This window comes from Pelodiscus sinensis, chromosome 4 (assembly GCF_052426305.1).
Source record: "Pelodiscus sinensis isolate ZL-2025 chromosome 4, ASM5242630v1, whole genome shotgun sequence".
Taxonomy (NCBI): domain Eukaryota; kingdom Metazoa; phylum Chordata; order Testudines; family Trionychidae; genus Pelodiscus; species Pelodiscus sinensis.
This window is the reverse complement of record NC_143055.1, coordinates 42,855,260-42,881,971: the sequence shown is the minus strand read 5'-3', so window position 1 is coordinate 42,881,971 and position 26,712 is coordinate 42,855,260. Positions and strand designations below refer to the sequence as shown.

At 38.2% G+C, this 26,712-nt stretch overlaps 1 protein-coding gene across 7 annotated transcripts in view; it reads right to left on the bottom strand.

The window, feature by feature from the left end:
- Positions 1-4,656: 4,656 nt before the first annotated feature.
- Positions 4,657-26,712, bottom strand: part of KLF3 (KLF transcription factor 3) — a 36,946-nt gene continuing 14,890 nt past the window's right edge. For 6 of the 7 annotated variants that reach the window (XM_006129527.5, XM_006129526.5, XM_089777845.1 and 3 more), the window contains exons 3-7: positions 25,316-25,411; positions 14,673-15,168; positions 13,622-13,772; positions 9,200-9,360; positions 4,657-7,324 (exon numbers count right to left, since the gene is read on the bottom strand). In XM_006129527.5, coding sequence (XP_006129589.1) covers positions 7,143-7,324; positions 9,200-9,360; positions 13,622-13,772; positions 14,673-15,168; positions 25,316-25,372 — 1,047 coding nt within the window. In that variant the 5' untranslated portion in view covers positions 25,373-25,411 and the 3' untranslated portion in view covers positions 4,657-7,142. Of the gene's footprint in view, positions 7,325-9,199; positions 9,361-13,621; positions 13,773-14,672; positions 15,169-16,490; positions 16,641-25,315; positions 25,412-26,712 lie in introns of those variants that run through there. The other variant, XM_025187967.3, reaches the window with a different exon arrangement.

The following is a 26,712-nucleotide window of genomic DNA, read 5'->3' as shown; positions in this document are numbered from 1 at the left end:
CTACAGTAAAATTCATACCCACTTTTTAAAATTACTTAAATCACTAGATTTACTGTTCAAAGGCTTAGTCCACTCTCCTCGTGGCCTTATATAACCCGGCCGTGTTGCACAATGACATTCTTTAGAATTAGAGGGCTTTGCATAAAGAGTGTAGCACAGAAATCTTTGTGTCCTCTGTTTCTGTAGTGCTGATGCACAAGAGTTAGCCAGAAAGTTTCTGCAGGATCTATATGCTTTTGTGCTGATTGTTGTCTCAGCAACTATTGACAATCCAGAGCTGCAGATTACACTATACATAAAGGGTCTTAGTGAATGCAGAAAAAAACAGCAGGAGGCAAAAAGAGCCTAAGACAATCAGGTCTTATGTACACTACACAGTTTTGTTAGCAAAAGGCAGCTTTTGTTGATGAAACAGTGGCAGTGAACACATTGCAATGCTGGCAATCTCATAGAACGCCCATGGAACCATAGGATTTAGAAACCTGCATCATGGCACCTGTCCATGAGGCATTGCACAACCTTCCCAAAGCACCCTGCAGCCAGGTGCACTATGGGATAGCTACCCACAGTGCACTGCTCTCTGTGTCATTGCAAAAGCTGCTAGTGTGGAGGCACTTTGCCATCCCAAGGAGCATAGTGTGGGCATGCAACAGTGGTTTAATTAAAGTGCTGGCTGTGTATCAGCATGAATTGCATTGACAAAATTCTGTAGTTTAAACAAGGCCTCAGTGAAGTAGTCTGTTCTCTGCAGGCAGCCTTCACAGAAAAAAAGGTGGGGAGTTTTCAAGGGAAACAGGTATGGGCTTTCAAGACCAAGGAGCCTATTGGTCTGTGGGAGAACTTCTGTCTCTGGCCCCATATAATTTAAACCCTTGCAGAAATCCTTCAGGAGTTATACTTAGGTTATGTCTACACCACAAGGATTTTGCACAAAAACGGCTGTTTCTGCACAAAAACCGGCAGAATGTCCACACCTCAAGCGCATTTTTGCACAAGAAAATCAACAGAACAGAGGGCTTTTTCAGGTAGAGTTATTCCTCTCCCCACAAGGAGTAACTCCTTTTTGCGCTACAGCTCTTGCACAAAAAGGCAGGTGTGGACACTCCGGAGGGGTTTTTGTGCAAGAAACTCCTATCGGAAAAAACACAGGTGCTCTGATGGCCATTCTGTTAATGAAAATCAGAACTTCCTTGTGCAAGAGTGTCCATGCAGAGTGGACGCTCTCTTGCACAAAAATACATCGCGTTTGCGATGCGCTTTGAGGTGTGGACGTGCTTTTGTGCAAGAAGTTTTTGCGTAAGAACTCTTCTGCAAAAGGCTTCTTGCACAAAAATCCTGCAGTGTAGACCAAGTCTCAGGCTATGTCAACACTGCCGGCTTTTGCCAACAGAGAGCATACTAATGAAGTGCTCATTAGCAACTTCTTGTTCTTCATTAGCATCATCTCTGCCCGAGGCTTTTTGCACAAGAGGTTTTTGCGCAAAAACCAGCAGTGTAAATGGATCCATTTTGCGCAAATACCCCCTTTTGCACAAGATCTGTATACCTGAGGCATAAGGATTTTGGCAAAAGGGGGTTTTAGACATAGGTCGTAGACATAGCCTTATTGTCTGCTTTCCTCCCTCCATGGGCAAGTAGCAGAAGGTGGGAAAAGGCTGCTGGTTTAATTAGGGTCAACAGCATTGCTTCGAGGACAGCTAAATAATTTGGAAGAGAGAGTGTTGCAAAGTATATTAAGGGATGGGTTTGCCTTCGCCCCCTCCCCTAGGCTCTGGTATCAAACTTACTCAATTTACTTTTCAATGCAATTACTAGTTGCTTTATTACACTTCTGAATATGTATCTGCTGATTGTAGGCTGCTTGGGACAGGGACTATATTTTTGTTCTATGTGTATACAGTGTCTAGCACAGCAAGCCTTGGGCATCTAGGTTCTACTTATAAAACAAAATATATAGTATTATGAGAAATCTGTTGCCACCTCTGCTGTTCCACATGTCATTATGTCGCAAACCATAGCAATGAGTAAGGCCTACTTTTCCAGGGCACATATCCCAGGCCGTTGCCTCAAAAGCAAGACTTTGGAAAAAAACAAATATAGGCTAGAATCAGAAATAGGAGGATTAGACTGAGAAAAGACCTAAGGGAAGGAAAGCTGTTTGCTTTTGCCATTTGGTATTGGAGGAAAAAAAATTGGGCAACTATATGGAGGAAATTGGCTTGGATATTATAACTATGCCATACAAGAAAGGGAGGTCAGTTTTATGAACTGTGCAAAGTCTTTTATCAAGACTTGATTGTTAAAAAATTAACAAATTCTAATGTATCAATATATTTGAGCATGGATTTCTCACAAACAGTTCAGAGCAACAACTGAACCAGAGATTCAGTGTTTGGAATTCATATGTCCCAATGTCATATAATGTTTTCTGTTGGATGACCTAACTTTTATAATCAACTACATATCTCAAACATTATGTATTAATTCATTAATCTTGACTGAACCTGAAAATCACTTTTTTCAAAAGTATACAAAGGTTTAGTTGCTAGGGAACAGCAAATAATAGAGGTAAAAGTAGGTGGAATCAAAATCCAGTGAACTGTTCGCACTAAGTTTTTTGTTTTACCCTTTTCATTCAGATGTATCTACAATAAATGTGATGCATGAATTTGTAGCGAATCTAACCTTAATCTATGATTTACAGATCAGCATATTCTTTAATGAATATAGATATTTTCATGAAAAAAAATGTCTAAAGTGTACAGTCATTCCAGTAATCTGATTTTTGAAGGTTTTTTTTTTTAGGGTTCAGAAATGGGAAATTGAGTTGGATTTTTGTTTTGTGTGATTGTACAAGTTCTGATTTTACATATTTCAATAGCTTCTTTTCTGAACATCCTTCTCTATAAATAAGTATAGTCTATTGTATGGAATATAATTACATGATCACATTTAATATTCTGATAGTTTTATTAACAAGTATAATACATATTGTATACTGTATATAGCATGAGGACTGTACAGTACAAATTTATGTTCACAGTTTGCCATGACAAAATGTCATTACTGAATTCCCATTGGACTACCAAAGTAGAAACAGTGAAAGTACATTAAACATTCACATCTTTAGTAAGAAAGATTACCAAAATGTTTCAGTATTTGCAAGTTATAGTAATGCATGCTAGAAACCTTTAATTACCCACTCAGTCTTATTAGCTTATAAAATATATTACATTTTATTAAAAAAATTTCTGTATAGTTTATACAAGTATTAAAGTAAATGTAATATCCCTGCTATATTTGCAGGTAATGTTTTAAGAAATGCTAAGCAGAAAGATTATTTTGACCCTCTAACATTTAAAGTACATAAATAGCAGAAAAGTGCTAATATCGGTAAGACATAATGAAAACTGTTGTAACCCTCTTAATACATGTAAAATGTTTTTTTTTAAGAAAGGATTTGCATTCATTTACAGATTACTAACCTTGACAGAGACAAAACACAGACAACATTCACACAAGCTTCTGGCTTTTGGAGAGATCATTACAGAACTACAGTGTATATTTAAATAAAACCATATTACTGTCATACCTGTTTAACTCCGAAGGATTGTCTCGGAAATCCATTATAATGTAATCCACTATAATGTCAAATGGTACATACAGGTACAATATTAGTATAATGGTATTCCAAGTTACATGCTACACAGTGCTAGTGCACAGGTTCTTCTTTTAAATACACAAAGTAAATCCTGCTGCAGAGTTGTGTGTGTATCTTTAGACCCAGTCCTGCTTCCATCCAGGTGAACAAGAGGAGTGAGCTCTCTAGATAGGAGCTGCTGCTTGTTTAGTATTTCCTTAGTTAATTTTTTTTTGATGCACTCCCCAAACCAAAGTTAATGCCCCATTTAAAATGCAGATTCACATTTTAAACTAAAAAGATAAAATTTACTTTGTAATCTCTTTTCTGACTTCCCAGAAGATCCAACACCACATACATAAAGTGAAAAATCCTATAACAGGTCATTTACATGAAACTATCTTATTTGGTTACAAATAATTAAGATTCTATTTAATGTTTAAATTTAAGTCTGCTGTCAGTGTCCTATACAGGGGATTCCTGCTATAAGTCACCCAAATACACATCCGATCTGCACTAGCGTCGTTGAAGCTAGTAGGAACTGATGTGTAATAAGTCATCCCATTCCCCGCTCTTAAGTTGGGCAAAAAAAAATTTGCGCACAAAAGGCAGCCGTGGGGAAAAAAAATCCTCGCTTTAAGTTGTTTTGCTATCAGTTCAAATTTTTTGGAATGTATCTTAGACTTATAGCAAGGACGGACTGTATCATAAAGCATATGGCCATGGGCATTTTATAATTATATTGCATCTTAACAGTATTTCTCCCTACAACTCACTATAAATATCTTTAAACAGAGGCAAACAGGTTAACCAGAGAACATGATTTAATAGTCTACATCTCAGGGATTTAATGATTGCTGGAATAACTTCACTAATTTCAGTGAAGTTATGCCAGAAGAGCACATGGCCCCAGATGCAAACACTTAACAAAATTCTTTCATGAAAGACCAAAAAGAAAAAAGCAGCACAGGAAATGTACTGTCACAAAAATACCAAATGAGATGTGAATAAATTAAGTTCAAAATAGAAATGGAATTAGAATGTCTGAGACCCGCCTTTCTTTATAGGAACCTATCTGCTTGTTTCCAGGTTATAACGGAGTTGTTTTCACCACAGCATGCCAAACACCTAGCCCCACCCCCCGTGATATTTTTCAAGGTTCAAATTCAGGAATTGACTTGTGAGAGTGCACTGCGTGGAGCCCCAATTAAAGTCAATGAGTACAGTGTACATGAACAGCTAGCTGTAAACAAGAGCTTAGATATCAATTTTGATTCTGTGATGTTAATGGGACTAGTCTATACTAGTTCTCTTTCCAGGAAGATTTTTCAGTGTTAATGACAGAGCTATGAATCCACAGAAGGTTGAAAGAATTTACCTGGCAGTTAAATTTTTATTGATTACACAACTATAAATCTGGCATAGCTTCAATTCATTCCAGTAAAGCTACTCCAGACATACGGTGGTTTAGGAAAGCAGAAACCGGCTCAGATCCCTTACACCAGCATTCACATGAAACTTCCAGGCTGTATGTTTTGATTAACACCACAGCACTACAGAAGAGTGAGAGATTCCTTAGATTAAATGTATGTCCAGTCCCATACTTCAGTATATGAGTGTTAATTTTAGAGCGGGAGAAATACTTTGTATTTATGGCAGTAGCACACTTTGCACTTTTCTATACAAGAATTGACAATATCCCTAATTACTCTGACTCTTGGCATTACAGTTCAATTAACTGTAAGGTATAATTTTATTCTTTACTCTCCCAAATATCTATACATTGGCCTATACTTATACTGCTAGAGGCCCTCCCCTTCCTATCAGTTGCACTGAGAGTGGGGAGCAGATGTGAATGTCAGGTAGATGTGAGCCACACTGTCAAGACAGTAAACTGGCTAGGATTTTCTAGCTGTCCACAGTGTTTTAGGGGCATGAACACTATCTGTGCTATAGGTCTCAAATTCCTTCCCAGAGCAAGTAGCAGGCAGATATCTTCCTTTCCAGTAAGTTTTTCCATGAGGTTAAAATTTAACTATGACATTTGCATATTGCAGGAATGGTGCCTGGTTTGCATAATGAACTGAACAAAAACCATTGTGGACATAACAGTTTAGACAAACAACATCTTATTTCCTTGTAGTGCCCCAAAAGCAGTCAACTAATATATGCAGGAACCTCTGTCTTTGTGCAGTTAACACTTCCAAAGATTTGGAACAGATTTAGCACCAACATTGAGGTTGCTTTACACCTGGGTATTTATTTTATTTTGTTAACAAATACTGGGATTTGAACCTCCCTGACTCAGTTTTTTAATACAACACACATATCTAAGGGATCTCTTGGCCCACCTACCATCAAGAAACCAACAGAGCCACAAACCAAATCACAGAGTCATTAAATGGCTAATCAAGTCTACTCTCGTCACTTGAGAGAGTTACACAATTCAATTTCTCACAGGATGTGCTTCCAGTTGGATGCCATTTTTGCCATAAAAAAATCTTGCGAACTAAAATTTAAATACTGTAGTGTTAACAAATTGGCACACATTTCCAACAATGGTACAGTTTGGAGCATTTTGATATAACAATTGCTGTTTCTGAGGTACAATGAAATTATTAAAGAACAGGAAATACAGGGGAGTGATTACTGAGAAATATATCTTTACCCCTGAAATGAGGTATGATAGCTCTCTATGAAAATAATGTAATGTCTGTCATAGAAGTACCATGTGTGTTCCATCTGTACGGCTGCACACAAAACAGAGATAGTGTCACATAGGAATCACACATTTAAGGAATCTACGGAGACATCATGCAATAAACACAAACTCATGTACTACAGTATAATACAAAAGATAGGGGACATTGGGTTAGAGGCACAATCATGCATATATACCAATTTCTGCTGATGATTCTTCAGATAGTATTATTCATTAGTCCAAATCAGTTATCATTTAACCTTTCATGATGTAAAGAGAGCATTTTACTGAGTGAATGATAATAATTAACCTGTCTTGGCAGAGTGGATTTCTACAGCGAGAAGGTGTCTTTCTAAAAGTGTTGCTTTAAACATGCTGCTGTAACCAGCAATGTTGGAAAGTCCATTCATTGCACTGTTGAGCATTAAAAAAGAGCATATCCTTTGCAGGGCTCAAATAAAGTCTCTGGCAAGGACTGGATATTGAATAACATTTACTAATTGATCAATATATGCTGGCTGACTTTATGGCAAAACCAACAAAGTTGTTAGTTTACAAATTTCCTTATTCAAAAAGGAATACATTACACATACTGTCTCCAGGAAGCATCCCTAGGAAAAAAAACCATTCACATTCTTTAGGTCTGACCCGTGGCAAGGACATAGCAGGGTTAGATAACATCTATTACTGACCATATGGAAGCTTTTATTGTATAAGCTCAGAGATTCAGTCCAGCTGAATCCAGATTAAAATGAACATGTAAAAAAGGAAGCGTGATGGGAGTTGAGGGAGAAGAGACATTCAAACAAGCATATGGCGTTTCCTGTGGAGAGCAAGATGATCTGAGCGTGAGAAACTACGGTCACAGTCCGGGCACTGGAAGGGTTTGATTCCAGTATGTTTACGAAAATGTCGTGTTAGTTCATCAGAACGAGCAAACTTCCATGTGCATCCCTCCCAGGTGCACTTGTATGGTTTTTCACCTAGGAAAGGGAACAGAGAATGCAGGATTTAAAGTGGGGAAAAAAATCAGAGCTTTGAGGGTGTTTCTGAATGTTTATAAACATGTCAACTGCTTTATACCAAATGATTCGTTCTCCCTCTCCCATTCTGATCCCAACTAATTCTTTTATTCGTCATCTGAAGAAGTGGGTTGTGCCCATGTAAACTCATGATACAATCTACATGTCTTGTTAGTCATTAAGATGCTACTAGTCTATTTGTTGTTTTTTAAATTTTTCCTGTTACAGACTAACTCAACTACCCCTCTAAAGCTTTTATTTAACTTACCCAAACTGACGCATCTAGCTAGCATAGTTTGTGAAGGTCTTGGTTTGTTTATGCATTTCTAAAAGTGCACAAAATGACTAGATAAAGAAGGGGTTTCTGTTACATCTCATTTGCATTACTCTGTCACCGCATCCTTCCAGTCTTACCCCTGCCATTGGTTTGTTCCACATGCACTTGTTATGGTCTTAATCTTAGATCTCTGATCCTGCAAAGACTTAGATTTCAGTACTTAAAGTTAAGCACAAGCTTTTGATATTATTCATGTGCTTACAGTAAAACTTGCATGTTAGCATTTGCAATTTTCCCTCTATGAATCGGATTCAAATTTACATTAAGCTCCATTACATTACAGGGGTGTAAATGGCCATAGTGTAAACAGGAATTAGGCCTTGCATTTTCTCTGAACAGGTCTTATTGTCACAAACTTCCAGTATATGCCCAAACAACATGTCAAGACATGACTGTAACATGGTGACTGGAAATAGGTATGGGGACATCTTCATTTGAAAAGCACTCTTAGAAAAGAGCATTCAGAATTTATCTGATAGGGTGTTAAGAGTGGCTGGATGTAATGCACAAATCTTAAGAGTCTTTAGATTTGGCACATAGTTCAGGCCTAAATAAATAAGTGCTATCCCTATGGAAGTTTCAAAGCCAAATGTAGCAGTGATGTAATTTGTGATGTAGTACAACTTGCACTTATTTAGCATTTGGAGGGTGTGCAAATGAGTACCTTGGAGACCAAGTGGGCGGAAGTGGGTATAGTATAAAAAAAAAAAGCAACTAACACAAGCATATAAGAAATACTAGAGGAAGCCTGCCTTGATTTACAATCGTCTGTTAGTTGCTTTTCCTGCTACATCCCTCTTCTAATCCAGGGCCTGTAAGGGCATATCCATTTTTGGCATAAAGGATGTTATTCCCAGCTCAAAGAGACATACACAGCTCTGACTGGCCTATAGTGCTAAAAAAAAGATTGTTGCCATAGCAGCATAGTTGCCAGGATGGGATGCCTAGAGCATGTACCCGTATCTGAGACCACAGGCATAAACTCAGAGCAGCTAGATCATCTCACTACTCACAATGTGGCTACACTTGGTTTGTAATTTGCTAGTTTAATTAGGGATAGTGTGACTATTTCTCCATCATCATTCATACCTCTAGCTCCAACTATATATATTCCTACATTACATACATTTTGCAAACCCAAATGAATATCGAACGTGTCTAACCTGCATGACATTACCATTTATACCTGACACGTCACTACATCAGCTTTGAATTTGAATCCTGGATTTCTGTAATCAACTCAGATATAAGGGAGGACCTTATACCACTACATGATGGAAATTCCAGTGACATGTGCCTTAGATTGCTTTAGACTTCCTTCCCTTAGAATGTTGTGTTAGTATTCTTTACTTTTAACAGAATAATTGGGATACATTTACATTACCTATGTATTTCCTTCTGTTTAAAAAAAGCCTGAAGCACCTGTTATTTATCTAGAAGCCTATTTTAGATTGATGCAAACCAATGTTGATGAAAAGAAAGTGTATCAAGACTCGTACCTGTATGCGTTCTTCTGTGAGCTTTTAGATGGGAGCTTTTAGTATAGACCTTGTTGCAGCCTTCATAATCACATCTGTGTATTCTGCGTTTCCTTTGTGTGTCTGGAGACTCCACAGGTAAGGGTCTCTTTCCCGGCTGAACTATAACTGAGGGGTGATTCCTAAAAAATGAAGTTATAGGTTAAAATGAAAAATATTTAACAAAAGTAAACATGCACTGATCCACAATAGAGCTCCTTTATTCATTAAGACAGTCTCTTGGCAGTGTGAATTAAATTCTATTATATGCATATAATGTAAGAAGAGTTAGCAAATTTCATAGATGTTAGTAGTGATATTTTAATTCATTCCTCTTTTGAGTATATTCACTTTGTGGCATAAGCAAAACCAAAGATATTCTTCTCAGCATGCTTGGGTTTTAATTTATTTTCACTTATAAAGGAATGAAAGTCAAAATCTCATTTCTCAGCAAGTAAACTCAGGATTTCCAAACTCTCTTTCCAGTTAACTTTCATTGCTTTTGTTTATATTTTTATTCTTCCTTAAAAGACAGCTAATTTGTTTTTAATTTAAAACAGCTTTTTCTTACTATTAAAAGACATCATATATTTAGTCTTAAAGCAGAACTCAGAGTCTTTATTGTTCCAGCCTCTCCTTTAGAGAGTAATTAAGAATTTCCTGTTTGGTGCTGGCAGAAGGGTGCGGCCTCTCTTAGGACTGATGTCAGTTCCTAAAAGTAGAATTTAAGACTTCATGTCACACCCACAGAAAGACTGAAATTGGCACTCCACCTTCATAAACATGATGTTCTTGCTTTTAACCCCACAGGTACTATTCAGGTAAGACATATACATACTGCTTGTACAATTTTTTATACAAATAATTATGTATATACGTGGATAAGCACACCTAAGGATATTATCAGCTCCATATATAAATCACTGGCACAGTCATGAACCTACTTTTTATGCCAATATTAGAGGAAGTAAATGAGCAAAATATATTTTTTAAAAATAGACAGGTCTTTCAAATCATAAAGCTTCACCAGCCACATTTTACACCTGAAAAATGAAAACATATTACAAATTCTTAGATATTTTCTAGCTTTTATGTAAAACTTAAGTGCCATACACAGATGCTTAGACTTTCTAGGAAACCTGCCTTCAACTGATAAAAATAAACTTGTTAGAATTCCAGCTTTTTCAGCAATTACTGTACTTCATCTTTTTAAACTAAATTTACATTACATCTAACAACATTTCAGTTTTATCTTAAGCAGTTTGTTACTTGGAGAAAGTATCTGTAGGGCCTGAAATTTAGAAATTCTGAGCTCTCAGTTTCCACTGAAGTCAATGGGAATTGCAGGTACTCATATCTTTTGAAAAATCAGTTATCAGGTTCAGAAAGGAAAATGTATTACAAGCACTATCATGATTTCTTATTTCTCTGTAAATCAACTTGCTAGAAATTAATGATTTGTGAGGAATCTGCAATTCATTCTGTTAATAGGGTCATGGACTTAAAATCTGCAGCCCATTTCATAGCAGATATGATTCCTCCACGTTAATTGCTATGCACTTGGCTGTAGGAACAAAAAGCACAATGCGCATTCACTGAATTATTCCTTTAAACTCTTTATAAGAATAGATAAAAAAAAGATGAAGAGATTGAGTGAAAAAAGTGTTAACATGTTTTGTGGAAATATTTATTGGGCTTTACTTTCATGTAACCCTGCGTCCTATATTTTATAGGTGACAACTCTGTGAGCGTAAGTTACCATGAGTAACTCAAAAAAGCATGCCCAGCAACAGAAAGATTTGTTGTTCAACCTCAGAGTATATGCAGGGAAAATATTATGCTGGGGTCACCAGATGATGCTGTTGCACAGTCTGATAAGTTCCTACATTGTGAGCAAGTTTTTAGTCTTAGAAGAAATGTTCTATTATTGTTAGTTTAGTTATGCAGCAGTCCTTTCACAAAGGATATGGAGACGGAAGAGAATAAATTCTCTGCTTTATTCTCTGTATTTGAAGGCAATTCTTGAGACACTAGCTTCTTGAAAAGCAGGTGCTGACATGCAAGCTGACTGGTGAAAGATGAGATTGCCTGATTGCAGTTTGTGACAGTCCAGACTTGAATAAGTGTGTGTAAATAAAGCAAGTTATACTTCAGCTACATCTACACTACCTCAGAAAGTTGACTTAAGGTATGCAACTCCAGCTACATAAATAGTGTAGCTGGAGTTGATGGATCTTGGACATCATGGAGTGTTACCATGGGGTCCACACCACAGGGGATGAACAGGAAAAACTTTCCCATCAACTCTGCTTACTCTTTTTGTCTGTGGTAGAACAACAGGATCAATTGGAGAGTGAAGACCTGCAGTTGTTTTGGCAGGTCTTCACTAAGACCTGATAAACTGACTACTGGTGGATCCATCTTATAGTGTCAATCTCCATGGGAGTGTAGATATAGCCTCAGAGTACACTCAAACTCTCTTTCTTATTTCTCTTCCATTAGAAAGTGAATCTGCAAGTGATTTCCAGAGGAGTACACTGGTTTAAGGAATGAGACAATGTTGTCAGAAGATGGGCCAACAATATTAAATAACTGCTGAAATAAATGGTCATCTGTAATTCCATAAGGTCTTATCTCTGTGTACACAAGCATATCTGAATTCATTTGAGCCTTGTGCATTTGGGTGTTTTTCTCTAACAGCTAACAATGTCTTCCAAAAATCATGTTATGACAGAATCTTTAAGCATCGTTTGTCCCCACACCCACAGTCCCTGTGGTGATGGTAACATGAATCAAATTTAATTTCACACAAACAAGAAAACACAAAATTAAGACTTCATATTGCCTTGCATCCATACTTGCACATGCCAATACTCTCAGAACAATACATTAACTTTGATTTAAAGGGAGAAGTCGGACAATTTAATTCCCATACAAAAGACAGTGACTTTGGATTAAGATAGCTAGATTGTAAAACATCAATGGCTTTTATATATTTAATATACAATCCCTCCCCTCCTGTCTCCAGTATTTAGATTGCAAATTCATTCAGTCAAGAGTTAGAAGATGCCAGATGTATAGTTGCTTGTGCCACCTTTATTCAGCCACATTATATGTCCAACCCATGTGTTTAATAAGGCAAGAGTCTTGTGGAAAAAGTAGTATGTTATCATATAAATATCACAATGAATATACAGAGAGCATCAAGTAAAGGTTGCTTGTGCAACTCAAAATCTGACTTTCCTAACTTTAAGCTTAGTGTAGTATTTTGTATATGATGTCCTAGATTTTTCTGAAGGATAAAGTTAAGAACTCTTATGTACAAATGGCCTCCTTATCATGCATCAATAGCAGGATCTGAACCATGAGTCTTCACAGCACTACAGCTCAGATTGCAATCACTGCAGAACTAACAACACTAGATGGCAGTAGGAGAAGGTTGATGTGCCAGAGTGTGGAAAGAGCAGCTGGTGCCCTATGTGGAGTCCAGATGGTGATCAAGGGGAGTGCCGCCCAACTCATTCTCTCTGCCCCAGCCTGGGCTACTCAATCCAGGGGTTTATTGCTAACAGTCTGGCCTGGCTCTCTCTTTCTCCACCCCTGGAAAGTAGGGGACTCTGCTCCCATGTAATGCTTCCAGTGGGGATGGGACTATGGGACTAGGTGCTTCAGCTCTGCTACAACTATGCTATAACTGTGCTGGCAGTCCCTGGCATCACCAGCATAGTGCCCGCTGCTGCTGCAGCTTTGGCAGAAGCCCAGGCAAGGCTCTCTAGAAAGCTGAGTGACTGTGGCAGCCTGACAGAATTTTCCTGAGGAAATGATGATTTTTAACACTTCACCTGGGGTAGAACTGAAAGAAGCTACAGGGGACAAAAAAAGGCATTTCTCCTATGCAAATATCAAAGGCCTGCTATCATCACAAGGTGTCACTACTTCTCTAAGAAAAGGTCCCAAAATTTTCCCCATCCCCACTGTAATACCAGGTTACCACAGTTTAATACCTGTTTAAACATAAGTCCAGTTCTGCAAAACTTGCAGGAAAATCTACTATTGACTGCACTGGAAGCTGCATTTGTAGTGATTCGCATGACTGGCCCCATATATGACTTTAGGAACATGTTATGCAAATATAGAAGATCTATATAATTTGCACGTACATAGCATAGCTACTTACCATTATACTGCTGAAAACAAAGTTGAGGTTTGGAGGAGAAACCTAAGCAAAACACCCACATTAATTTACAGTCTGCAACCCTTATTTAGGATATTTTACTACGTGCTTCAAAACACAATGATTTTCCTTTCAAAGAACCTATATTCTGTAGCCCTTGTCTATGGAACCCAATATACAGTAATGCACTATGCATCAACAAGATAGATACTTTAGAATTAATTACTTACTCTTGCAACATCACTTGCTGAGGAGACAAGGAAGTCATCATTGTAGGAGACATTTGTTCAGGACAAAACTCGGCCCTCAGTGGTTCAATTCCTGGTTCTACTTTGATTGTTTTCTTCAATATGGGCGTCTCATAAGATTCAATTACAGGCACTAGAGGGAAAAAAATCAAATATATAAAGAGTTATGCGAGTTAAAGGAAACAGACAAAATTTGTACATTAAAATCTCCCCAAACTAACATGATATTTTGCATCAAGTCTATTCTTATGCACTCCAGTTCAAATCTAGGGCTACGTCTACACTGATTCCCTCTTGCGCAAAAGTCTACACAAATGAAGCGTAGATTAGCATATTGCCACACTTCATTTGCATAATTAATTAGGGACTGGTTTTGCACAAAAAAGGAGCCATCTACACAGCTCCGTTTTGCGCAAAAACACCTTCTTGAGCAAAAGCCGTTCTTCCTCATTTTTTCAGGAAGAGTGGCTCTTGCTCAAGAGAGTGTTTTTGCGCAAACTGGAGCTGTGTCGATAGCTCCTTTTTGCGCAAAGACGGCCCCTAATTAATTATGCAAATGAAGCATGGCAATATGCTAATCAACACTTCATTTACATAGGCTTTTGCGTAAGAGGGATGCAGTGTAGACGTAGTCTAGATTACTTCTACGGATATCAATAGATTTATATGGGCATCAGCGAGAGCAGAATTTGAACCAATAAAACTAGGGGAAAAGATCAAACAGTGAAGTCTAGGTATTTTATGTTTCATGTCTCCCTTCCCCCAGCAACTGAACTAAACAAAAATACCAAATCACACCACAGCAAACTAAAAAACAAATCTACTCCCCCTATAGGCAGCAGAATGGAGTGGAGGAACACCTTCACCCTGCTTCTCCTCCACCCCCACCCTTTCCCCAAAACAAAACCAAAATATAACCCCAAACCACTAAATGGCACAGCAGTAGAGAAACCCCCTTGAAACTGTTGACAGGGCAACTGCCCTGCATAAAAGAGTCCTGGATAAAGGAGAAATACAGCACAGCAGCACCTACCTGGCATGCTACTTGGATTTTCCAACTCTTCTGTAAGAACCGTAGACATAAGTATAGATTGCTGGAGATGTGGAGCATACATAAAAGGAACAGGCTGGACCACAAGTGGCTGTATAACTGGAAGTATTCCAGGGCTCCTAAGTCCATGACGTGAAAGAGCAGCCATTACTGGAGGGATTGTTAATGGCATGGGAAAAGGCTGAACACCTGGGGGAGGTGGGGTGGTGAATTTTTTCAAAGGTGGGCTGGGTGAGGACAAAGATAATCCAGGTGAGCCTCTTCTATGTATAGTCTGAAATTTCAGAGGAGAAGGAGAACTTCCTGTTGAAGGTGGAGAGCTTCGTTTATTCACTGTAAGATCAACTGGCTCCATTTGGATTCCATTAGATAGTCCTTCTGGGGTTGGATAGAATGTATCACGCAACATATTTGGGGTCGGATAAATGACGCTATGTTTGTTTGACTTCATTTGGTCCATGTAATTGGATGGGTATGACTGTAGAGGAAGAAAAAAAGATGAGAATTGAGTTACAAATGGCCGTTGAAGTGAAGGGGAAACAATGATGCAATCATGGCATTTTTCATTTACTCCTTTCTCTGAGAGAATGCACAAGATTTCTCACAAGGGAAATGATTCAATTTCTGATTCACTAATCATTTGGGAAGCAGTACACAATGTAAGATGAAAGTGGACCAAAACCTGACTCCTCAAGACTTATTCAAAGTGCTTTACAAATATTTATTGCAGCAAGGGATGTTTAGGTTGGACATTTGAAAAAACTTCCCAACGGTCAGGGTGGTTAAACGCTGGAATAAGTTGCCCAAGGAGGTGGTAGAATCTCCATCATTGGAGATATTAAAGAGCATCTTAGACATCAGTCAGGGACAATCTAGAAAAGGGATGTTAAGTAGCATTTAATTAGCTAATTGAGTAGTTGATGGAGTTTCCATCAACAACTTGGTTAGTTGATAAGGTGGGGGAGGGGTGCACTCACTACTCCCACTGCAGCTCTGCAGTTTAAATTTAGTAGGAGCTGGGCATAGTTCCCAGTGGCAGTGTGAGCTGGGACCAGGCAGTCTTGGCTCATGCCAGCTCCAAAACCGCAGTGCCTCTGTCTTTTAAATGTAGTAAGAGCCGCCTGGCTCCCCTTCTTGGTCCCCCGCTGCGGTCTGCTTTTAAACATACTAAGAGCCAGACAGCTCTTACTACATTTAAAAAGCAGAGGCGCAGCAGTTGGGGACCCAGCATGAGCCAGGACTGAAGCAGTCCTGGCTTGCGCCAGCTACCCCGCTGAGCCTCTGCCTCCCTTGTTCCCCCTCTACAGAGATGGTGCTGGGGGAAACCAAAGCCAACTTCCTCCAGCACTGGCTCCTGCTCCCCCCCTTGTTCCCTCTGATACAGAGGTAGTAAGGGAGGAGGAAGCGAGTAGTTGAGTAGTGACTTGACTACCTGATAAGCCTAGGCTTATCAGGTAGTTGACTACCTGACTAGTCGCTTACAACCCTAATCTAGATGGTGCTTGGTCCTGCCATGAGTGCAGAGAAATGGACCTGATGACCTCTTGAGGTCCCTTCCAGTTCTATGATTCATATCCAACCTGCATGGTAGGTACTTTAGGTACTATCCCCATTTAGAGATGGATAAACTCAAGCACTATGGAGGCTAAGCAGGATAATGGTGAAACTGGAAATAGGTCCCAGAAATCCTACACCACTAATGATTTTTCTAGTAATTGGAAAACACTGAACCACAATTTTCACTAACAGAAATGTACTCTAAACACACCCCCTCCCATCCTCCCTTTAACTAAAACTTACATAACTGAGCTCTGCAAACAGCACCACAGACAGCAAATATGAAAAAAGTAAATAAGTAAATTCTAAACCATTTCTTCAGTGTGTTTTTTTTCTTGGAGTGGGATTGAAGAGCATGCAACTCACTTGCTGTTTTAAACTTGGGAAGCGGAGCTATCCAGAAAAGGGAAAAAAAGGTGTGATTATCTGAGGTGCTGAATGTATTTCCTGTAAGTCAAGGGGAGTAAGTTGACGATGTTCATTCCCATTCAAGATTATGCTCAGTGCTGACCCTTTAATATCTAAGCAACAACATTTTCCAGTAAAGAAGTGAGAATCACAATAGCACTGAATTATATATATTGCCTCTGAGATACTATACTGAAAAATTTCTTATATTAAAAGTGTATAAAGCCCACTCAATTTTTAATGAAAATAACTGCTTATTTGAAGTGATGAGATATGCCATAATATGAACTGTACAAAGTGTAAACTATCGATTCAACTAAAATTTAAAAAGATAACTTTGGTATCAGTTTTATTAACTGAATTTCCACTTGTAGTTCTTGGTTGTGTCAATCTTTGCTTTGTTGCTATGCTGTTTCCTGGCTGTAATAAAACACAGCTTAGATTTTGGTAGCACGTTGGGAGCAGAAAGAATGTTGTAAATTTTTAAAAATTATAAGGATAGTGATAATTTATTAGCAGAAAGCTATTGGATTCTAGTATACAATCACTCCCATGATATTTTAAATGCATTTTGTTAAGGCTAAAAATTCTAGCTAGGTCTTGCCTTGCTTTTATATCTGTATTTCTTCCACTCATTCCTTACCGCTTTTGGTGTATTTTAACTGCTATTCATTTGAAGGTTAGACAAAAATATCATTGCTTTGGAATTATTGCCTCTGTTTTGATTATTGCAAGAAACAATACTATGCACTTTAGAAAATGGGAAGTTTTTCTAGCATTCCTATGAATGGTATATATGAAAACAAAGCTGAGTAGTTTATTCTGTACTCCATGCATACACATAACTAGCATTAATAGAAAAAATTGTTACATACACATAGGGAAATTAAAAGAGAACTGCTACCTATATGGTTGGTAATAATGTTTTTCAGTTTTAGAACTTAATACTATACAATGGATTAAACTAAGGATCTGTGTAGAAATTATATTCAGTTGATCTTAAAGGATTATTTTTCATATAAAAAGAAATCTTATGTTTATACCTACAGTAGATATATAATTCAGCTATCATACCAGTATTTGTTTTTAATAAAGTTCACAGGAATTCATGTTTTAGATCTTTTAACTATTTAGTATATGTGTGACTCAGAATAAGATATACATAGAACTTACAAGCACTGCTGGATAAAGAAATAATTATATTTATTAGAACTCAGTGATCAAGGCCACAGATTATTAATGGAATTTAATATGTAACAGTTCATCTACTGAATCTGATGAAGGCATGGTGTAGGTCAAAATTCAAACACTTAATACATAAGTTATATTAAATGCGAGGGTTAAAATTTATGCTGTTGGCCTACAGTACCAAGTCCACGGGACCTCACTATGCCATAGAAACATTCAATAGTGCAGCGGGGCATCAATGGAAGCCTGGAAGAGTTATCACAATATCACCATCTACATTTATTATTTTTTAAATTTTGTTCCAGCACCAGTGAAAAATAGTAGAATTCCTAGAACATTTTTCATCCAAGTAAAGTTATCTTATATTCAGACAATATAAGGTTCTGAGTCTACAGGCATATGTGTATGTGACTGTCTTAATGCATAAGAGTAGGTACGTTGTCTCAGTCTCCATAAGTTTCTGCAGAACAGGGGCCTAACAAGTCTTTCTGTTTTTAAAATCATGCTGTATTGAGAAGGCCAAGGAGGACTGTAACAGAATAATGGAAAGGCAAAATGAAGAAAGACTATCCAATTAAAATCTTTGTTTAGAAGAGAGAATTTTTTCAGTAAAGTAGGAGACTGCAAAAGGAACAAAACACCTTTGGGCTATAACTTCGTTCATTAAAACATTTTTCTTTCTTTCAAGACTCAAGTCAAATAAAACTCATATTGGGAAAATGCCAGCCTATTAAAACAGTAGTGCAGAAAAATACTAAAATGATTCTGAGCTGTTGGAAGAATTTCTTAATGTTAGTTTAGAAAAAGTTACAGATTAAATTCAAAGCAACAAAGACTCTTCAAAAATTGGGATTATGACAATTTTATTTTTCAAAAGTTGATTTGTTGAGGATTCAAACCTGCTCTAGACCTCTTGATTTTGCCTGGAATGAAAGGTTTTCATTGTTGTAACTAAACTGGCAGAGATTTGGCTTAAGTCAGCTATTCTTTTGTGCCAGTCTGGAGAGGCTGTCTCATTTTTCTAAGCTTTCCTTCACTCTGAGATTTTACTTGCTATAGTCCTATTTGAACTGCAGATAATGTCAGTAACAGAAAAAATGAGGAGACAAAGTTTTCCTTTACATACTTTTTTCCTACTTATTTTTGTAAACAAAAGAAGAAATCTTAGGTATAAAAAATGTTAAAGGCCAATGGATGTATAAAGTGAATAGAAAAAAGTATAACAAACTTCTCTGTTCAGATTATACTTATAAAAATCATTCAAAAATACAGTCAACCGTTTTATGCATTATGTTAGGCACATTAAAAACAAAGTGGAGGCTATGACAGTATAGAATAGATCAATGTAAAGTAAGGTTATTCTGTCAGACACATAATACATACATTACAACCTACTTTTATTGAATTTATAGTGTTCTAGTGAAAATGCACTTCATCTAGTGAAGCTTCATTTGTCTTCTAGAAGTGTGAAACTTCATTATGAATTAATTTTAATCTCTTTGGAATGCAACAATTACCATTATTAGACTAATAATAATTGATATTTTCAAAAAAGATTGTCACTGTTTCCTACTTCACTCTGGCCTAGAAAAGCTGGCTATCATGTAGCAGCAAAGCAGAATCTCATATTATAAGAACTCTCAACAGTAACCAAGAGAAGTGGTTTGTGATCTTGCTCCCCATTAGGAGAGACTACTTGGCCTTCCATCATAGCAGCAAGGGGCCCCAAAACTTGCAGTGTCAGGGGTGAAGAGCAGTCTCCCAGAAGAGCTATTTCCTACTGCTAGATCCTGTTTTGCTACTTAAAAAATCCACTAATAGTGATGGTTTGTGTGAAAGATGTACCTTAAGAGGATTCCACATCAGCAAAGAAGTTGATCATGTGAGTATTTTGCTGAAGTCAATGGCACTACTCACAAGCATGGTATTAAGATCTGTACTGTTGTCCTGTGACTGCAGAGGTGCCAATGGGTAGTAATGTAAAATCCTGATTAATCAATTAACTGGTTATGTTAATCGGTTCCCCAAGAGCAGTCCCCTGCCCGCAGCCTGCCGTGCGTGAAGGGCTGCTCCAGCTCCAACAGGCCCCTGTGCATGGCCTGGGGCTAGCAGGGGCTGCTCTAGCCTGGCTGCTGCTTCTGGCCCCCCATGACGATGCCAACTTCCATTGTGGGCCGTGGGGAGGGGAAAGGGGCCACTTGTGGGCAAGGGTTAACAGTTACAAGGGAATGGGGATGCTTACCAGGTATCAAGTTACCCATTCACCTCTCTGTTTGTTGTGTGCACTCAAGCATGTGTGGATGTTCACCACCAGTTGAAACACATGCTGCTGGCTGCAGGCACTCTGCTAATCAGCTGTGCAGCATATGAATCTCTCCTGGGCGGCCACCCAATTGCTCAGCTTAGAGGGAATACTACTTACCACCATAGTAAGTCGACAGCTAACAGTTTCCTGTAGACTTTGCTTGTTCTTCTCATTTTAATGGAGTGTCCGGGTCGATGAGAGAGTGGTTTGGCAATTAGTTTATCGCCTCTATTCTAGATATGGTAAATCAACTCCCACTGAATAGATCACTGCCCATTGATCCAGGGGACAGTGAAGACATGCCCTTAGTTGTGATGCTGGGAGTACATTTCTCAAGCCCAATAAGAGCTCTGTGTGGCTAAATGCCTGTCTCTCTCACCAACAGAATTTGGTCAAACAAAGGATATTACCTCATCCCCTTCCCACATCACTCTAATATCCTAGGACTGACATGGCTACAGCAACTCTACAGACGCATTAAACACAAATCCCTTAACTTTATAGTGACAATATAAAGCTATTTTCTAATGCCCCAAATAGAGGTTCTCCTGCCAATATGCAAGCAACATTTTACAGGTAAGAAAATAATGCAAGATACCTTAGTAATTAACTCCAATTTAGAGTCAATTACTACAGGAGTATAGTATAGTATAGTATAGTATAGTATAGTATAGTATAGTATAGTATAGTATAGTATAGTATAGTATAGTATAGTATTTCACTGCAGAAAATTATTATAAAAATGCACAATTGTATTTGAGCATATATTCCTAATTAGTTTCTTATCTAGGAACTTATAGTGTCCACATCACTGGTCTACTTCTTTGAACAAAAAACAAAACAAAAACTGCTTCTCTCTTTACTTAGTATCTGTCCTGACAGGTTCTTTCTATGAAGAACAAATTCAGGTAACTTTAAGGTTTACTTTTTTGAAGTTAGTCAGATAATTGATCTAATTGCAATTCAAATATGTCATTATATATATATAAAAAAACATAACTACACTTCTCCACTTCACAATCTAGCGAGATTAAAGGCTGATCAAGAGTGGCATATGCATACCTATTCCCACACACAGTTGTCTGCTCCCCTAAGCAGACATTCTGAAGGACTAATCTAAATATTAACTGCTACATTCCATAAAAATGTTGGTAGTGATACAACTGGACTAGTTGACAGGCTTATATACAGGCAGTCCCCGACTTACGCGGATCCGACTTATGTCGGATCCGCAGTTACGAATGGGGCTGCCCTCGCGGTCCTGCCGCCCGTGTACTCTGGGGCTTTGCTCTGCGTCTCCCTGGTGCCCCCGAGAGGGTGGACCGAAGACAATGATCAAGCGATTTGTCTCCTGCCATCCCTCTCCAGCCTCTGACAGAGGCCAAGAACACCATTTTATCCCCTGGCTAATAGCCTTTTATGGACCTAACCTCCATGAAATTATCTAGCTTCTCTTTAAACTCTGTTATAGTCCTAGCCTTCACAGCCTCCTCTGGCAAGGAGTTGCACAGGTTGACTACACGCTGAGTGAAGAAGAACTTTCTTTTATTAGTTTTAAACCTGCTACCCATTAATTTCATTTGGTGTCCTCTAGTTCTTCTATATAGGGAACTAATTAATAACTTTTCTTTATCGGCCCTCTCCACACCACTTATGATTTTATATACCTCTATCATATCCCCTTTTCTAAACTGAAAAGTCCCAGTCGCTTTAACCTCTCCTCATATGGGACCCGTTCCAAACCCCTAATCATTTTAGTTGCCCTTTTCTGAACCCTTTTCAAGGCCAAAATATCTTTTTTTTGGTGAGGAGACCACATCTGTACACAGTATTCAAGATGTGGGCGTACCATAGTTTTATACAGGGGCAGTAAGATATTCTGTGTCTTATTTTCTATCCCTTTCTTAATAATTCCTAGCATCCTATTTGCCCTTTTTGACTGCTGCTGCACACTGTGTGGAAGTTTTCAGAGAACTGTCCATGATAACTCCAAGATCTCTTTCCTGATTTGTCGTAACCAAATTAGCCCCCATCATACTGTATGTATAGTTGGGGTTATTTTTCCCAATGTGCATTACTTTACACTTATCCACATTAAATTTCATTTGCCATTTTGTTGCCCAATCACTCAGTTTGGTGAGATCTTCTTGGAGTCCCTCACAGTCTACTTATGTCTTGACTATACTAAACAGTTTGGTATCATCTGCAAACTTGACTACCTCACTGCTTACCCCTTTCTCCAGATCATTTACGAATAAGTTGAAAAGGATTGGTCCCAGGACTGACCCTTGGGGGACACCACTAGTTACCCCTCTCCAATCTGAAAATTTACCATTTATTCCTACCCTTTGTTTCCTGTCTTTTAACCAGTTCTCAATTCAAGAAAGGACCTTCCCTCTTATCCCATGGCCAGCCTTTGGTGAGGGACCTTGTCAAAGGCTTTCTGAAAATCCAAGTATACTATATCTACTGGATCCCCCTTGTCTGCATGTTTGTTAACCCCTTCAAAGAACTCTAATAGATTAGTAAAACAGGATTTCCCTTTACAGAAACCATGTTGACTTTTGTCCAACAAATTATGTTCTTCTACATGATTCACAATTTTATTCTTTACTATTGTTTCGACTAATTTGCCCGGTACTGAAGTTAGACTTACCGGTCTGTAATTGTCAGGATTGCCTCTAGAGCCCTTTTTAAATATTGGTGTCACGTTGGCTACCTTCCAGTCATTAGGTACGGAAGCTGATTTAAAGGACAGGTTACAAACCACAGATAATAGCTCAGCAATTTCTCATTTGAGTTCTTTTAGAACCCTTGGATGAATGCCATCCGGTCTCGGAGATTTGTTAACATTAAGTTTTTCTATTTGTTCCAAAACCTCCTCTAATGACACTTCAATCCGGGACAGTTCCTCAGATTCATCACCCCAAAGGACGGTGCAGATTCGGGAATCTCCCCAACGTCCTCAGCCGTGAAGACTAAAGCAAAGAAATCATTTAGTTTCTCCGCAATGGCTTTATCGTCCTTGACTGCTCCTTTTATAGCTCGATCATCTAGGGGACCCACAGGTTTTTTAGCAGGCTTCCTGCTTCTAATGTACTTAAAAAACATTTTATTTTTTTTTGAGTTTTTGGCTAGCTGTTCCTCAAAATCTTTCTTGCTTTTCTTATTAAATTTTTACACTTGATTTGACAGTGTTTATGTTCCTTTCTATTTATCTCACTAGGATTGGACTTCCACTTCTTAAAAAGATACCTTTTTGACCCTCACTGCTTTTTTTACATGGTGGTTAAGCCACAGTGACTCTTTTTTAGGTCTCTTGCTATGTTTTTTAATTTGGGGTATACATTTAAGTTGGGCCTCTATTATGGTGTCTTTAAAAAGTTTCCATGCAGCTTTCAGGGATTTGGCTCTAGTCACTGTGCCTTTTAATTTCTGTTTAACTAACCTCCTCATTTTTGTATAATTCCCCTTTTTGAAATTAAATGCCAGGGTGCTGGACTGCTGAGGTGTTCTTCCCACCACAGGAATGTTGAATGTTATTATATTATGGTCACTATTCCCAAGCGGTCCTGTAACGGTTATTTCCTGGACCTGATCCTGCGCTCCACTCAGGACTAAATCGAGAATTGCCTCTCCCCTTGTGGGTTCCTGCACCAGCTGCTCCAAGAAGCAGTCATTTAAGCCATTGAGAAATTTTATCTCCGCTTCTTTTCCTGAGGTGCCATGTATCCAATCAATAATAAAATTCCCCATTATAATAGAGTTCTTTATTTTGGTAGCCTCCCTAATCTCCCTCAGCATTTCAATGTCAGTATCATGCCAGTGTAGACGCAGTCCCTGGGTATGTCTACACTCGAAATGTGCATGACCCTGTATTAGGCTGACTTACAGCAATGATGGTAATTATTGTGGTGTTGCATGTCCACACTGCTCTCATTGGGTTGGTGATGCACACCAACACCAGGAGCATTTCCACCAACCTGAGGGTACAGTGAGGAGCAGTTCTGGGAGCTGGGCAGCTTTGTCAATTTCATGGATCATCCTGCTGGGGCTTCTCTCTCCCACTCCCAGCCAGAAACAGGGCCCATTCACTCTGAAACAGAGGCAGCTGGACTCTGTCTGTCTGTGTCATCATGGTATTTATACAGATGCTATGCTGACCTAACTACATTAACATAATAACTGTACCTCCACAAGAGGTGTAAGGTTTATGTAAGGCACTTACATAGATGGGAGGAAGGCTGTAGACACTGACATAATTTGGTCAACATAAGCTGCCTTATACCTGTGTAGTATAGACTAGCCCATAGTATTTATCAGTAGACTAAATCCCTATTACTCATTGGTAGAGCAGTCATTTGCCTGCCACTGCTCAGGAGAATGCAAAGTAAATGCAGAAAAAAAGTAAATTGAGTTTCTAATATTTATATAGTTTTAATTATCTAAAGGAATTTTAGCAACCAAGATAAATAAATGTGTTTATTTAATTGGCAAAGGCAGCAAACTTTTCACTGAAAGCTGCTTTTCAAAGATTTTCTACCAAATATTACGAACAACAATATCCATGACAACTTTGTTTCTAGGGCCTCAAACTGACCCTTAAGTCTTGTATAACCACTGTTGGCAGGAACAGCAATAGCCAAAACAGAGATGATCTAATTTTATAAGCTTCTCATTACCAGCTTTCACTTACAATACTTTGTCAAAATTTTTCCCTTTACAATTATTTTCCAAGTACACAGAAGCAGAGAGGCCTTTGGCAACAGACTCACCCTCAAACAGCCTAGAAGAAGCTTAGTTCTTTGCATACGGCATGCAATACAGGTGTCCCTGCAAGGTATTTATTCTTTGCCCCTCCCTCTCTCCCTGTGCACAGCTCTCGTGGTAAGGTTTAAATATCACCATGAAAAGCAAACATGGGGTTGGGACCCTGACCAACTGTAAGTACACAACAGCACTGTCTCCAGAAAGAGAAAACAATGCTACTAATGTTCAAATTTAGCTATTGCTTTTACTCAGGTATTCTGTTACACAGCATCACAGCAGTTCTCAGAGGAGGCTATGGCCCAGGGAAGTTTACAGGATTTTTGCTATTGAATTCAATGGCAGCAAGAGCAATCCTTACATAGCAATCAAAATGATAACAACCTGTTTGAAGACTTACCACTGAAACAGGTTCCATAGCTTCTTGTTTGATAGGGACTGGGTCAAACATTAGCATCTTTTCAGTGAAATCTTCTGGTGTCTGTGTTGTCCTGGGCTACAGGGAGGGGGGAAAATTGAAGTTGTAAGAATGGCTAGAATTAAATTTTTCAATTTTTTTGAACCCTGTAAAATTAAATGCATTTGATTTAATTCTTCCAAATCTAGAGAAAAGCTTTGTGTTTTCAAAAATTCTATTATAATAAAACTGGCTAGTGGTATGATATAAAAGTTACTTTGTAATTTCAGGAAACCCTATGATCAGACTACATTTAGGCATAGTCCAGTGGGTTATCTGTCAAAAAGTTTTAAATAGGCATTCCATATGCCTTTTTTCAATAAAAATAACAATGAATTTATGAATGGAAAATTGTCATTAAACAAACAATGCATAAGGTATGAAATATCCAACTGTGTCTAACAGATCTTGTCAAAACATCTTTCAAAATGCGCTTCGAAACCATTCCAGTGTTATCATTTACAATGAGCCCAGTGCAATTGTCATGAAAAGGCATCCACCAACTTCATCAATAGAAGCTTGTTTGAGCTCTTAAAGTGCACATAAGCACATCTACAGTATGGAGTTCCAGCTTTAATTAGCTGTCATTATGCTGTGTGTTGTGGAAGACCTATCCTAGCTCAGACCATGCATTTTTCTATCATTCCAAACTACTATTAATTTTTTTCTTTAGCCAAAGATAGAGAGAACATAAATAGATCTGAATCAGATTCAGGAAGGATGGCATCCTACTTGCCAGTTTGCTATCAGTCACGCTGATTGGAATGTTAATAACACTCTGGTATTTTGACACCTCCTACCACACAAGGAGGAAATTAAAAAACAAGCTAATTGGGAGAGAGATGACAGACTTCCAATCAGACATCTAAACTGATTATTCAACTATTTTACCAAAAGGAACAATGACAACTCAGCCATTATTTTGAAACAATGGTACATTTCCATGAGTTTTCCTTATGAAAAACAATATTTCAGAATTTAGATTGTGTTCTGTGTAGCCCAAACTATTTTGCTAGCTTGTTCAAGCCTATTTTCAAGTCTTTCTGCAATAAAAGTATCTCATATATAACTACTTAAATATCCCAGATAATAACCATATTTACACATTTGCCAAAGGCGACCATCGTGGAAGAAGGATAGGAAGACCAGGAGCCTTCAGAGTGAGACAGAGAAATACAAGAAAGAAAACACAGTAAAGCCAAATATTTTAGGCAAGTGAAAGAAGTTAATATTTAAAGACATTTGGCAAATTTTTAAAAAAGCATTTTATCTCATTTATGAGAATGCAGAGCCACAAATAAAATCTTCCAGAGTATAGCCTGGAGGTCTAGCACAGTATT